The sequence below is a fragment of the Mirounga leonina genome, unplaced genomic scaffold (genome assembly GCF_011800145.1).
Source record: "Mirounga leonina isolate KUSES-001 unplaced genomic scaffold, KU_Mleo_1.0 Mir_94, whole genome shotgun sequence".
Lineage (NCBI taxonomy): Eukaryota > Metazoa > Chordata > Mammalia > Carnivora > Phocidae > Mirounga > Mirounga leonina.
Genome location: NW_023270855.1, coordinates 56,801,175 through 56,815,898, shown reverse-complemented (window position 1 = coordinate 56,815,898; position 14,724 = coordinate 56,801,175). Strand labels below are relative to the sequence as shown.

Sequence of the window (14,724 nt, the reverse complement as noted above, 5' to 3'; positions counted from 1 at the left end):
ACAGTCACAGCTCAGCCAATGACACGGTCACAGCTCAGCCAATGAGATGGTCACAGCCCAGCCAGTGAGAAACCAAGACACAGTGAACCCCCAGTTTGCTCCAATGGACATTTTCTTTGGAACAGCCCCTCCCCAACCCTCCTCTCCTCTATAAAAGAGCTTCCCTCCCCAGACTTGCCTGTGGTTTGGTCCCATATTACAATTCCCATATTACAATTCTTGCTATTCCCAGATGAACCCATTTTTCCAGGAAAAATAACTGACGGTTTTTATTTTTAACATCAATGTTACTTGGTGATCATGCATGGACCCAGAGAAGACCCCACCTCTCCAAGCTGCTGAGCAAACAGGTGCGGGTCCCACAGAGCCCACTGCGCTCACTGCTTTCTCCCCCACCCTGAGCTGGAGGGCAAGTTTTGTCCGGGGATCAGAGCCCTGCTCCCCGTCTGAGCTCTGCAGGGTCTACAGGGACCTGGGTTAGGAGCTTGTTCTTTCTGAGATGACTCACTGGCTTTTGTTCCCCTCCTTTTCAGAACTGGACTGTTCCTCTCGGATCTGTGCCTGCTGGAAATGCGCTGGCCTTGGTCTGATTTCTTCTGTAAGGACCAGTAATTAGAAATTTTTATTCTCGTCTAGACAAAACCACTAAGAATGGATTCCAGTCATCAAAGTGCCATGAGGGGCGCCCAACGGGGACCCTGGCCAGTTTTAGGTTTCAAAACCATGGTTGTGGTGCACCTGGGCAGCTCAGTTTAAGCAGCCAAATCTTGATTTTGGCTCAGGCCATGAGATCAAGGCCCAGGTAAGGCTCCGCGCTGGGCATGGGGTCTCCCTAAGACTCTTCCTCTCCCTCTGCCCCTCCCCTCCCCGACCGTGGCCTGCTAGCAAGCTTTCTCTTAAAAACAAAAAACACAGTCTCTCCTAAAATGCATTGCTAATAATTTAACCAAATGAACTAAATGTAATTTAAAACTACAATGGCCTTTATGGGGAACTTCCGATCTCGATCTCCACAAACTTGTTTTATTGATAACTGAATTAGGAAGTCATAATTCTAAAACACTGAATACGATACATATTTTAATCGGTAGCTCAAGACTTGCAAATATTTTCAGGAAGCTAAGTGTGCCTCCTTACAAAAGACTATTTGAAATTAACTGAGGCAAACAACTGAAAGAAGACAAACGGCTTCTGAAGCATGTTTTTCTTCTGCCCAGCTTCACGGTCAGGTCTGCAGACTCCACGGGAGCTGCCCTGCCCGGGGCCCTGCCTCCAACCACCTCCCTCCACACTCTCTGCTGACCTTCCCTTTTCTTCTGACCCTGCCCTTGCTCCCTCCTTACCTCAGCCTATTAAAGCCCAGCCTCCTTAAAGATAAGGCTTCTCAAGATCTAAACCCCCAAATGTCTCATGTTCCCTGGACCGAGGCAGAAGCGTCCTGAGCGACTGAGGACCCCCATAATCTTGCTGAAGAACATAACACAGCGTTTCAACCTACCAACCTGGTTTCCCAGATTTATACAAATTATTCCACAGGCGTGTTGCTGAGGGCCAGGCCACACGTGGGGTGACACGGACCCAGGAGAGAGGAACAGACGCCTCACTTCTGGAAAGACACTACAGCACTCGCTGGAAATCCCCACGGAGCAATTACAGAAGCTTTTCCTAACACTCCGGATTGACAACATCCAGTCCTCCACACGGAAGCCTGGTGAACCTGCGCGTGGCGATCACAAGGGGCTCCGGCTTGTCTCCGATGCAACTTGGGGTCTTTCTTCACATGCGGAGTCTACCCAGGCAGCAGCTGACGGGCTGAGCCGGGATCGTTCTTTTTACTTAAAAGCACCAGGATGGAACGGGAAACCACGTCCACCACGCATGTAGTTACTCTAGGAAACTAGCTCACTCACACCCCACAAGAAAGAAAGTCAGCTGAAATTCTTAATTTTCACCTCTGGCAACTGAAGGCCCCTAACAAACCAAATGCCTACTGGTTTGCCCTATTCCTGCAAAGAGCCACAACGGCTGAGCCAAGACTTACCTGCAGCCCTCCTGCCGGCCATTCCCACTCCCTCCTCCTTCCCAGCGGCTGCGCTCCACGGACCACAGCGGCTCTTTCCCAAATTCCCTCTTGATGGGCTCGGAGAAACCTCTCTCCACATGGGGAAGGGCTCTCTCTGTCCTTGTGGACCCTGGAGCTACACTCTTGGTGTCAAGCAGCCCCCGCCTCAGGGAGCTCACATCGCTCCCATAGTGGGGGGGGGGTCTCTCATGAACCTCAACAGGTCCCCGCCTCTGACCCCGTTCCCCTGGGTCTGGACCCTGGGACACAGACACATTTTCACGTGGGCTCCTGTACCTCTGCTCACTTACTGCTCTCATTCCTCAGAAAGGATCATGCAGGACTTCCTTCTCCCACAAAGGGAAAGTAATTCTAGAACTGGATGAAGGGACTCAACCTAATCGGGAATAAAATGCCCCTTCAACATGGTTTTTTATCCCTTGGCACCCTGCTGTTCCCAGCTCCCACACACTCCTGACATCCATTCGCACTGAAAGCAAACTTTCAACGTGATGAAACTCCGCAGTGCAGGGCGCCTGGGTGGCTCAGTTGATTAAGCGACTGCCTTCGGCTCAGGTCATGATCCTGGAGTCCCGGGATCGAGCCCCGCACTGGGCTCCCTGCTCGGCAGGGCATCTGCTTCTCCCTCTGACCCTCCCCCCTCTCATGCTCTCTGTCTCTCATTCTCTCTCTCTCAAATAAATAAATAAAATCTTTAAAAAAAAAGAAACTCCGCAGTGCATTTCTCGTATTCCAGTTGATGAGGACGGCCAGTATGAAAGGAGCAGAAATACACCTGGGCACTCAGGCCCCGGGCTGCACAGTCGTTCTGGCTTCTCTGGAATCTCCGAAGCCGATCTGGGTGACGGACAGCTTTTGCGGGCTCCACTTTGTTAGGATACGTGGATGATTTCATCCTCCGCCCCCTTCTCAGACCTCTTCACAGGAACACAGAATCCACCTGTTACAGCTTTTTGCCTTCAGAGGCCATCAGGATCGCCATGTAGGGCATCTGATCCGGGAACAGTCACTACATGTGGACCCACATGAAGCCCCCACGACGGCTGAACGCTGACAGCTCACCTTCTTTTTTCTTCTTCATTTCAATTTTGTTAGTTAACGTACAGTGCGGTATTGGTTTCTGGAGCAGAATTCAGGATTCATCACTTGCATACAACACATCGTGCTCATCCCTGCAAGTGCCGTCCTTAATCCCCATCAAGCCCCTCCCCCACCTCCCCCATCGATCCTCAGTTCCTTCTCTGCTGTTAAGAGTCACTTACAGCTTGTTCCTCTCTCCCCCTTTTTTCCTCCCCCTTCCCATATGTTCCTCCGTTTTCTTTCTTAAATTCCACGAGTGAGACCATACGGTATTTGTCATGCTCTGACTTATCTCAATTAGCATAATACATTCCAGCACCATCGATGTCCTTGCAAATGACACGATCTCATTCTTTCTGATGGCCGAGTGACATTCCGTTGTGTGGGGACACGCCACTTGTCCCTCCGCTCATCAGTCAAGACACTAGAGCTGTCCCCTCCTGTGGCTGTTGTAGATGCTGCTGCTGTTAAGCACAGGGGTGCACGTGCCCCTTCAATCGTAGTTTTGTACCCTTTGGGTAAATACCCAGAGGTACAGTTGCTGGGTCCCCACCCCCACAGAATAGGGTAGTTCTAGTTTCCACTTTTGGGGGAAGCCCAGGCCGTTCCCCAGATCAGCGGCGCCGAAGCCTTCTCTGCAGACAGGCCGCTGCTTGTCCTGTGGCTGCAGTTCTCTGAGGAAACACTGTCCCCCCCGGGGAACGGCTCTCACACGTCAGAGGGATCGGGGCGCCCATGTTACCAGCCAGGGGCTTCACCAGCTCCGCTGTGTGTGGTCGGGTTTACGCGCTCGCCGTGCGCACCACGCACAGTCTGCGGGCTTCGGGGCACACACTCCAGTCACTACTGATACTCAACGGACAGACTGTGGAGCGATCCCGCCCAAACACCGCGTCCAGAAGCCCTGCGGTCGGTCCTCCTAAACCTCACGGCCTCCCCCGGAGCTCCTACACTCCCACCACGGAGCTCCCCCAGGACGTCCGAGGCACTGGCCCCGGCCGCCTTTGACCTTCGGCTGCCAAAACGAGATGGACTTCAATCCTGGGAAAGACTGGGGGCTTCTCTGCAAAACCACCATGCTTTGGGAGAGTAATGCTCACGGCGCCCGCCCAGGGGAGGAAGACGTCAGCAAGACCCCAGCCACCTGGAGAGGTCGTCCCCAAAGAGTCACCTCCAGGTTCTCTCCAACCTCGCTGGAAGGCCCCTGTCAGGATCTGCCCCCCGACCCTTGTGTGGCCACACTCCAGGGAAGGGGCTCCTGGCTGCAGGGGACACATCTAGACTCACAGCCCACCCTGCCTGGCCCTGCACACCGTGTGCGGACGGGACAGTAAAGATTTCCCGGAACGGCGGCCGACGACATCTGAGCCCCAGGCTCCCCGAGACGTCCGGCCCTGGCCTGGGTTCCCGAGCCTCACGGTCGCGTCTCCTCTCCTTCACGGAGACACAGGGCCCTTGTCTGCATGCACAGCATCCTCGCGGGAGGGGGACCTCTTCTTGGGGTTCTGGCCTTTCAGGAACAGGCCCGTGAGGATCCCGTGACAAATTCATCGTTCTCCTGCCTTTTCTCAAGTGTCAGAGGCTCTGAAATCACAAGTCTTTCCCTCACCTGAACTATTAACCCAAATTCACTGTCTCTCAATACACAACCTTACAGGCTGTCTTACTGGATAACATTTGGTTCCAACAGTTCTGTTGAAAAGAGCATCTTTCAAAACATCTTTGAAGTTCTGCTATTTTTGCAAAAACTTCACCCGCTGAGCCCGTGTTCTGACCCGCACTGTCTCTTCCCAAATGCCCCGGCCTGTTCTCTCCCGGAGCTCCCGCAGGATCCACGATGCTGTTCTCACGCTCGCCTGCAGCAGGGACCTCCAGGAGGCACACAGGGCCGCAGTTTGCCTCCACGGCGAGAACGTTCCTCCCCAGGTTGGAACAGGGGCCAATAAACACTTCAGTGGGCTGCCTGCACACCTAGGGTCCTGGATTCTATCCATTTTGTCATTTGGAATTGTCTCGTTACTTCTGATTGTATGTTAAAGTTTTGTAATTTATTGCCTATGAATTTGAGAAAACGATGCACATAATAAGTACACCCTCTGCAATCTCACACTCCTGATGAACACGGACTGGACGGCAAGCGCCTGAGAGTTTCTCCCTCCCGTCCTTCCTTGCTACTCAGGTGTGGCCTTCGCTGGTTTCCACTGCTATGCACGTTCCCTCCCACACAACACACGACAACCAGACGTCCTTCCTGGCGCTGAGGGACAAACCCACTAAGTATGGCAAACCCGCCGCTTACTCAGAGATGCTTCCAAGGAAAGGTTTTGGTCAAATGGAGGAAATGTAGAAATGCACACAAGGAAAGCTCATCTGGGATGGAGTGGGGGGCCAGCAGGGCCGCCCTCGGGTCCTTACCGGGGGGGTGCCCAGCAGGAAGCCCAGCACCCTGCAAGTCTACACTACTTTCCCTGGGATTTCACCACCCCAGCAGGAGGCAGCCAGCCTCCCCCTCCCACCACCACCCAGCCAGGGAGGAGCCCCTGGGCTTCCAACTCCCAATTTCCACCAAGACCTCTGTGTTTCCATAGCCACCCCAGCCCCTGCTCTCCTCTGTAAGAGAGCCTTCCTCCCCTCTGGTCTCCAGATTGCCTGTGGTTTTGTGACCTTACACGTCCAGAATTGCAATTCTCTGCTATTCCAGAATAAACTCAGTTCTGTGGCAAAATAACTGACCATTTTAATTTTAAACTTACTAGTAATCAGAACAGTTGGCATTAACAGAGGGATGGACAAATACCCTGTCAGAAAACCGTGGAATGCAGGCACAGCCCCCTGATTTCGGGAAGGGAAGCAGGTGTCGTGGGGCAGGGGCAGCGATGGGGACACTTGGGCGCAGGGCCAGGGAGGACTGCTTATCTACAGGGGAATAAGGAATCATTTCCCTTGTCAAGTTCATGGACCAGAACCGAGTCGTGTGGATTTCAATGTCATGGAAACAAGGAGAACACACAGGAGCAAGATCCAGCAGGCGTGTGTATGACCTGAGCGATGGAAGAGGTTTCTCATGGAACAAAAGTAGGGTGATCTACACAGGAAGGACGGGCAAGTGCAAGTGTATTGCAAATGTGAAGAGTCCATGCACGCGGACAACGGAGAGGAACGACAACCCCTGGCCTGGGCAAAACACCATCAATACACAGAAATGAAACAGCACGGAGATCCACAGTGCGTGGAGAAAACAGAAGAAATCAGGAAGCAGACAGGCGGGTTACAGGTGACAGGAGGCTGGAAACGCTTCCATAGAAGGCGGAACCCCACAGAGGCCAATGCTCCACCCAGGGGGCAGCAGAGAAACCGATGTGTGACCCCAAGCAGATGCCGAGTCCCGCACCCGAGCTGGACAAAGTGAAGCCGGATAGCTCCCAGCGCCGGACGGACAGGCATCAGCCCTGACGGGGGACGCACACACTGCATGTGCGGTTGCTGGTCAGTTTTCACTTCCGCGCCATCTACGATACGCAATCCCCCAGCACGCAAGTATTTACTGTGGATTCACACCTGGTCGAGACAGACTACGGCAGCAGAGCCGGCAGCGGCAGAGGATGGACGTGGGGACCCCGCGCCCCCCAAGGCCCGGAATGGAGAGGTCACTGGGTGACCCGAGCACCAGGCACCTGCCCAAGGGAGACACGAGGGCTGAGCAACCACACGGCAGCCGTGACTTGAATGGGGGCACCGCTGACATTCTCCGACGGCACCTGCCACGGGGAAAGTCACATGACACGCCGATGGCGGTGACGACCACCATCAAGCTGCCATCAGCAAGGGGCAGGGCACTGGCCCCCCTGGGGGCAGCACAGGGGCGGATGCTAACGGCCAAGAATGTAAAGAACCTCCCCCGCGAATATGGCCCGAAGACAAAAGTCCCGTCGCCCACACGGACTCACCCCGCTTGCAAGAGCCTCTCCGGACACAGGCGGGAGGAGCAGTGAGCGTGAGCCAGTGGGGACCAGCAGCCGGCTGCGCCCACACAGCACAAGAAACCCCCCGGAAGAGGGTCAGGCCGGGTCGCGAGATGGGGGCCAAGCTCTCCCTGCTGACACCAGCCCAGGACGGCCACTTCCAGGGAAGGAGGGAGGGGACCCTGAGCTTCCGGGGACGAACCCTGTGGCTCCACACACCCTGCCCTCCCCCCTCGGTGTGGAAACGGCCCCTCCTCCAGGGCCCCAATTCTCACCAGGGAGGAAACCCTCCGAGTTCGGTTCTGACTCCTAGAAGCTCTGCATTCGTCAACCCTTCCAACAGCACTTGATCCCAAGGAGCCTTCCCTGTGTCTGACCTTCACAGACTTCCTTCCTCAGTTTCCACAAATCCCACTTAGCTCCACCAACTCCACGGCTGATGCCAAACCAATGATCGGGGCCCAGTCCCTGGGCGGCCCCAGCTCGCCCCCCAGCTGCGGTGTCTCTCCTGTTGCATGCTTTGGGGCTTCTCTGGGCAGCAACACCACCTTCTGCAGGGTCCTCGGGGCTGGAAGCCGCCTGCAGGGGAGCAAGACCCCACTGGTCCTTCCTTCACCTCCCACCAGGCCCAGCTTCAGGTGCGGCTTGTCCCCAGCCCAGGTGAGGCACCTGCTTCCAGCACCCTGGGTCATTTAAATAGAACAAAGACCCCAACCTAGAGTGTGAAGGACAACGTGCAGAATCCCTCCTTCCGCCCTGTGCTCAAGGACCAAGTCGGAAGGGAAGTTCCTGGGCAAGTTTACGGTTTTCAGTATATGAAAACTGTTTATCCTTTTCACCAAACAGGTACTTTACTCTCATGATAACAAATCATATGTCGAATTGATCACGTCTCAGATTACAAAATCTCTATTTATCTCTGACCATCAGTTATTAACCAGAAGTGCGTCAGGATCACATGGTGTCCCAACTCTGGACCCTGCATGGAACACTCACTAGCATTTGGATGAATCCTTTAATCCGCACCTCCACCCACCCAGCATGAAGGTGGGGAACTCCGTGCATATTCCCCCCAATCCTAATGAACAGGGACAGTCTCTGTACTGAGACACTTTTCCCCCAGCGGACATTCTCTGGGTAAGCCCCAGAATAACACGAGTCAGCAGGAAAAGGAAGACATGACCCACTGACCACCCTCCACGCTGAAGGGGAAGGAAGGAGGCAGAAAGCATTCAGTCATTTTCCATCTGCTGAACGTGAGGCTGCCTAAGAGAGAGCTGTCAGTGCTGAGCTAGACAGGGACATGCTGCCCCCGGGGTCAGTGACAGGCAGGCTCCACCTGAGTCCTGTGCTCCTGGGCAAGCATCCGTGGAGGTGAAAGGCACTCCCTCCCCCACCCTGTTGGGGCCTGGAAAACGGCAGGCTGCAAAAAGGGCCCCTTCCCCATTCCACCAAGATAGGACTCACAGGGAAGCCCCCTTGTTCATCCACCCCAGGGCCGGGCACAGACCCCCCCAATCCACACTCTGTGCCTCATCCACGATTCGCTCAGGTGCTTGTCCCCACGGACCCACGGGCACAAAACACTTGCTGCTTCCACGTTGGTCTGGCTTCTCTCCTTCCTCCAGACCCTGAACGTGGTGGACCTGCCTTCAGCCTGAGCCACACACAGCCCCTCCTGTGACAGGCTGGCTTCAGGGAACCCCCAGGTCATCATCATACCTCGTCATGCCTGCTTTTCCTTATTCCTCTCTAGAAAAGAAAAACCCCCTTTTACACAACTCTTGAGACACTTGCAGGTCTTATTATGCTCACAGTGGTGGCCCTACTGATGTAGTCCCCTGCCCCTAATGCAACAACCTTCTGCCCCTAGCGCCACAGTCCCTGCCCCCCAGCCTTTGCCCTCATTCTTCTCAATACCAGCCTCTCCCCGCTAAATTCGCATGTTTCACTGGACACTGGTGTGACCCAACTGTGCAGCACCATCCCTTTCCCGCCCACACTGTACCCCGACTTTGCCTCCCCATCCCCACCTGGTCCCAACAGGTACCGAGATGCAGAACAAGCCACTGCCCACCTGGGCAAAGGAAGCTCTGAGCACACGGAGGCCATTCCTCTCAAACCACCTTTCTGCCACTGTTCCTCTTAAAGCAAAGCCCTGTTTCTGTTTGGAGGTGCCAGAGGGTCTCCGAGACTCGTCTCTCCTGCTGCAGTCTTTGGAATGTTAAAAACAAGACAACAGACCCCAAATGGAGTCCCTCGTACTCAGCTCCTTGTCACCAAACCAAGAGTTAACTTGATTGCAGTTTCGGCCTCTCCCAGCAATGGAATCTTAAACCCGTCCATCAGGAATGAGCTGGTCAGCAGTAGCGAGGTCGTCCGGCTGCTAGACCCCTGCCGGCCCGGAAAGGAAGGTGACCTGCCACGACCCATCATCCACTTTTTCTCCATTTTAACTTCCTGCTCCCGCTCCTGGGGCCTGTAAAAGTCTTTCATCTTGTGCAGCTCCTCCGAGCTCCTTTCCATCCTCGAGATGGCACGCTGCCCGATTCGTGAATCACTGAATAAAGCCCATTACTCAGCTGAATGTTGTTTTTTCGGCAGGAACAAAGTGTCCTTAACCAAGTACGGATTTGATATTATCTGTCCGGTGGGGGGTCCCTACGTCAGCCGCCCCCCTCCTGCACCCCAGCCCTTGACCGACTGCGCTGGGGTCCTCCCACCTTCCCTCGGACCCCCACCCAGGCGAGGAGACGGCTCGGGACCGGGGAGGGGGGAAGGCACAGGACGCTGCGACTCCGCCCCCGGCCGAGGGCTCGCGCTGGGGTCGGGACCCCCAGGGGCGGGGCCGCCCGGGCCGGGGCCACCTCCAGCCGGTTCCGGCCGGTTCGAAGCGGCCCCTCCGGGCTCCGCCCGAACCCGCGCACTCACCATCTCGCGGCCCCGCTCGGGGCTCTCCCTGCGTTCAGTCCGCGGCTGTGCGACCCGGGCCGCTGAGACCGAGAAGGACGGGACACCAGCGTCCGCGCGGGGCAGGTGCGCACCGGCGCCCGGGCAGCAGGGCAGCGATGGGCACGCGACTGGAGCGCGCCCTCCCCCGACCTGATTGGACGGCGCCCCGGGACATCCGCCCTGATTGGACGACGCTCCGGGCCCCTGCTCCTGATTGGCTAGCCTCCCGGGCACCGCCCCCGGAGCCGGAGCTTGCGGTTAACCACGGACTGGGCTTCCGCGCCTCGGCACCGCCCCCGCGGCCCCTGATTGGACAATCCTCCCAGACCCTGCCCCCTGTGCCCTGAGTGACAAGCCGTTCAGACACACGTGGCCTAATGGCCCGGGCTCAGAGTAGAATCCTGTCCTAGCACCCGGACCTCTGGGCGCCTGCGTCTTCCTCTTGGACCGTGAAGTCTTGACTCAGTTTATCCGCGGAGCTCCCCTTGTTGGGGCCTTGGACAGGAGGGGGCAGAGGAAGGAGCCGGTGAAGCCTGGGGTCAAGGGTTGGCCTGGGGGCAAGGTCAGGGCTTAGGTGGGCCTTTTGTTTAAGAACAATGATCCTCGGGGCGCCTGGGTGGCTCAGATGGTTAAGCGTCTGCCTTTGGCTCAGGTCATGATCCCAGCGTCCTGGGATCGAGCCCCGCATCGGGCTCCCTGCTCGGCGGGGAGCCTGCTTCTCCCTCTCCCTCTGCCTCTCTCCCTGCTCATGCTCTCTCCCTCTCTCTCTCTCTCTGTATCTCTGTGTCTCAAATGAATAAATTAAAAAATCTTTAAAAAAAAAAAAAGAACAATGATCCTCAACAATGACGTCACTGCGTGCTGGGACGGGTCGGTGGGTTTTGACCTGTCACCTTTCACAGCGAGAGGCCCCCACCTCTTTCCTGTCCCCGTCCCCACCTCGGGGGCTTGAGGTCGGCAAACCGCCCCCTCCCCACCCCAGGGAAGTGGGACCCCAGCTCCCCAGCCTGGCACAGGACCCCAATCAGCAGAGCCACAATGTGAAAGGTTAGAATTCTCAGATGTGCCTTTTCCTCTTTACAGTCAAGACCACAAGAATATAAAGCAACTAAAAGCATTTATTTGGGGGGTCTTAGGCATTGCAATCTGGGAGACACAGAGTCAAAATCCAAAGTGTGCTCCGTATGGCTGGCAAGGAGCGCAGGCTTATAAAGGCGAAAAAATACAAGGTTACATAAGTTGTTTTGAAGGAATTACGATTGGTGCTGGCTGAGTTTGAACTCTCTCATACGTGATTGGCTATTCGACTAACAGGCATTACATTATCTCTATTTCGGTCCCCAGTAGGAAGATGTGTTCCAGGAGCTGGTCCAATGGGGATCGACAAAAGTCAAAAGTTCATGGTGTTCTGAACATTGAAACAGGAGATGTGCATAAGACCTGCTTCCTCAGTGTCCTTCCGACTTTTTTTTTTAGTGACTCTTTTTTTTTTTAAGATTTGATTTATTTATTTGACAGAGAGAGACACAGCGAGAGAGGGAACACAAGCAGGGGGAGTGGGAGAGGGAGAAACATGCTTCCCGCTGACAGGGAGCTGGACACGGGGCTGGACACGGGGCTCGATCCCAGGTCCCTGGGACCATGACCTGAGCCGAAGGCAGACGCTTAACGACTGAGCCACCCAGGCGCCCCTTGAGTGACTCTTTTAGGGATGCCTTCTTCATTTTAAATCTTCCTCACACCCTACAAGGAAATGTTTTTAGATCTGTCTCTGAGTGTATCTCTAGGGAATTTTGCAATATAAAAGGCTGTGATATCTTGAAGGCAATTGAATTCCTATTTTAACTGATTTAAAAGCCATAAAAGCTGAAATACATTTATGTTGGACCCGAAACTCTCAATACACCAGAAGCAGCATTTAATATGACCGCTCATTTCGAAAATATCTCCCAGTTTTGGATAGACAAGTACAAACTCCAGTATCATGGACCATTTTACCTACAAACATAATTATAAAAATTCATTTTCTCGGGGCGCCTGGGTGGCTCAGTCGTTAAGCGTCTGCCTTCGGCTCAGGCCATGGTCCCAGACTCCTGGGATCAAGCCCCGCATCGGGCTCCCTGCTCCGCGGGAAGCCTGCTCTCCCTCTCCTGCTCCCCCTGCTTGTGTTCCTCCTCTCGCTGTATCTCTCTCTGTCAAATAAAATCTTAAAAAAAAAAAAAAAAATTTTTTTTTAATTCATTTTCTCTATTTTGCAAAAAGGTGGTATTCGCTTTCATAAAAATGAGTGTTCTGGGGCGTTAAAAACAAAATCCATCTCCGTGAATTTGAATATGTAATTGGCTTTATTTAATGATTCATGAATCAGGCAACATCCGATCTTAGCAGATGGAAAGGAGCTCCAAGGAGCTGTAAAATAGAAAAAGGCTTTTATAGGCAGGAGGGGACAGGAAAGGAAGTTTCTAGCAACAGCTGGATTGTTTCAGGCAAGGTCACCTTCCTTTGGAGGGAAGGGGTCTACCCGGCAGGTTATCTAACTGGGCAATCACAGTGACTGGGAGAGGCCAAAACTGCATCAATTAGGTGTTAAGTCTCAGTGTGCTGATGTGGGACTTGGCACCAGTCACTCTATTTGGGGTCTGTTGTTTCTTTTCTAACAAGAGGAACATATTGGAGAAACGATTTCTTATGTAGAAAAGTGACTTCCAATTAAAAATAAATCACATTTGAATTATAAACTATTTAAACATGTTTTCTTTGTGTTAATAATGACTGTCACATATAAAAAGAAAATCAGCCTGAGATTTAGAAATCTAAGACTTGCTGGGGGCATGTCCTTCAGCAATTGGGTTTCTTGTACATCTGGTCAGTGTTTAGGTAAAAAGTAACAAGTTGACTACCCGTTTTGTTTTCTTTGTTATAAAAAAAAGTAACACCGTGTACACATTGCAATACACTTTGCTTTTTTGGTTCAATTAAAAATAAATCCTACAGCTAGAAATTTATGAACCAGTTCTAAGTATACGCTGGGCTTATTTCCAAACGCTGGCTACTCAAATATTGCTCTCTGTTGGGGAAATATAATTGAAAACAAAACCTCCTGCCAACCCAGAAAACCCCTCAAAAAGCTAAGAGAGAAAGAAAACAGTTTATTTCCAAATCAGCACTAAACCAGAATGTGACCTGCATCCCAGGCAGTCCTCTAAGAGATTGCAAAGACAGAAAGAAATTTCTCCCACAGACACAGCCAAGCAGGGGCGAGTCATGACATACATGGTCTCAAGCGGAGCCATCACCAGTCTTCCTGGGACAGAAACCAACAGCCTTGGTCATACAATCGTGCCTCCTCCAGCCACCTGGGAACCAGGTGACCCTCTGTATTAGTTCATCAGCTTTATGCAAGGAAAAAAAACAAACTTATCTTTATGACAGGTAGTTTTGCAACTGAGAGAGGGGCCCCCACAGCAGGTTAAGCTCCTACCCTCTCCCCCACAATCTGGAGGAATCCTCCCCCCACCCCCCATGATTGCTTTTCAAAGGGTTAGCTCCCAGCAAAGACTTCTGGTGAGAAAGCAGGAAGGTGCTTTCCTTAGCTTTTATGGAGCTTTACTTACGTTTCAAAGGACAGAGAAAGGGTTTACAAACACAAGTTCTCTAAAGAAAATGCTCCCCAAAAAAGGGGGAGGGGAGAAATCTGTTTCCTTGTTTTCAAAAGGGAGAATGAAAGCTCTTCCTCTGGATGTGATTTGCCCTTACACCTATAAACAAAGTAAATGTCAAGGGACCCGCTGTAAAAAGCTTGAGACCCACTTCCAAACTAAGTGTGAAATCAAAACTGGGAGATGGGAGCACCTGGGTGGCTCAGTCTGTTGAGCATCCGCCTTAGGCCTTCAGCTCAGGTCATGATCCCAGGGTCCTGGGATGGAGTCCCGCATCAGGCTCCTGGCTCAGGGGTGAGCCTACTTCTCCCTCTGTTGCTCCCCCCACCCCCCTGCTTGTGCTCAGTCTCTCCGACAAAAAAAAAAAAAAAGAGTGGTGCCTGGGTGGCTCAGTTGACTAAGCGTCTGCCTTTGGCTCAGGTCATGATCTCAGGATCCTGGGATCGAGTCCCGTGTCGGGCTCCTGGCTCAGCAGGGAGTCTGCTTCTCCCTCTGCTTCTGCCCCTCCCCCCACTTGTGCTCTCTGGCTCTCTCTACCTTTCTGTCAAATAAATAAATAAAATATTAAAAAAAAAACTCTAAAAATAATCTACATAGACAACACTTCATTATCACCATTAACAAAACGATCATTTCTTTGTATCTAGTCCAAATCTATATTTACTTTAATTATCCCCCAAATGTTCTTTATAGATGGTTGTCCTAACCAAGATCCAACACAAGCCATGTGTTGCATGGCTTCTTATTTTGTAAATATTATACCCTAAAATTGACTTTATTTTGGGGGTGTGCAGTTCTATAAATCTTAGCATCCGTATAGTGTTACGGGAATAAATTGTGTCCCACCTTCTTTTTTTTTTTTTTTAAGATTTTATTTATTTATTTGAGACAGAGAGAATGAGAGACAGAGAGCATGAGAGGGAGGAGGGTCAGAGGGAGAAGCAGACTCCCTGCCGAGCAGGGAGCCCGATGCGGGACTCGATCCCGG

The 14,724-nt window shown here is 52.9% G+C and overlaps 1 protein-coding gene across 1 annotated transcript in view; it reads right to left on the bottom strand.

The window, feature by feature from the left end:
• Positions 1 to 10,187, bottom strand: part of ZNF77 (zinc finger protein 77) — a 23,684-nt gene extending 13,497 nt beyond the window's left edge. Inside the window, exon 1 of the mRNA XM_034997450.1 lies at positions 10,057 to 10,187. Within this exon, the coding sequence (XP_034853341.1) occupies positions 10,057 to 10,059 (3 nt within the window). The 5' untranslated portion in view covers positions 10,060 to 10,187. The remainder of the gene's footprint in view (positions 1 to 10,056) is intronic.
• Positions 10,188 to 14,724: the final 4,537 nt, after the last annotated feature.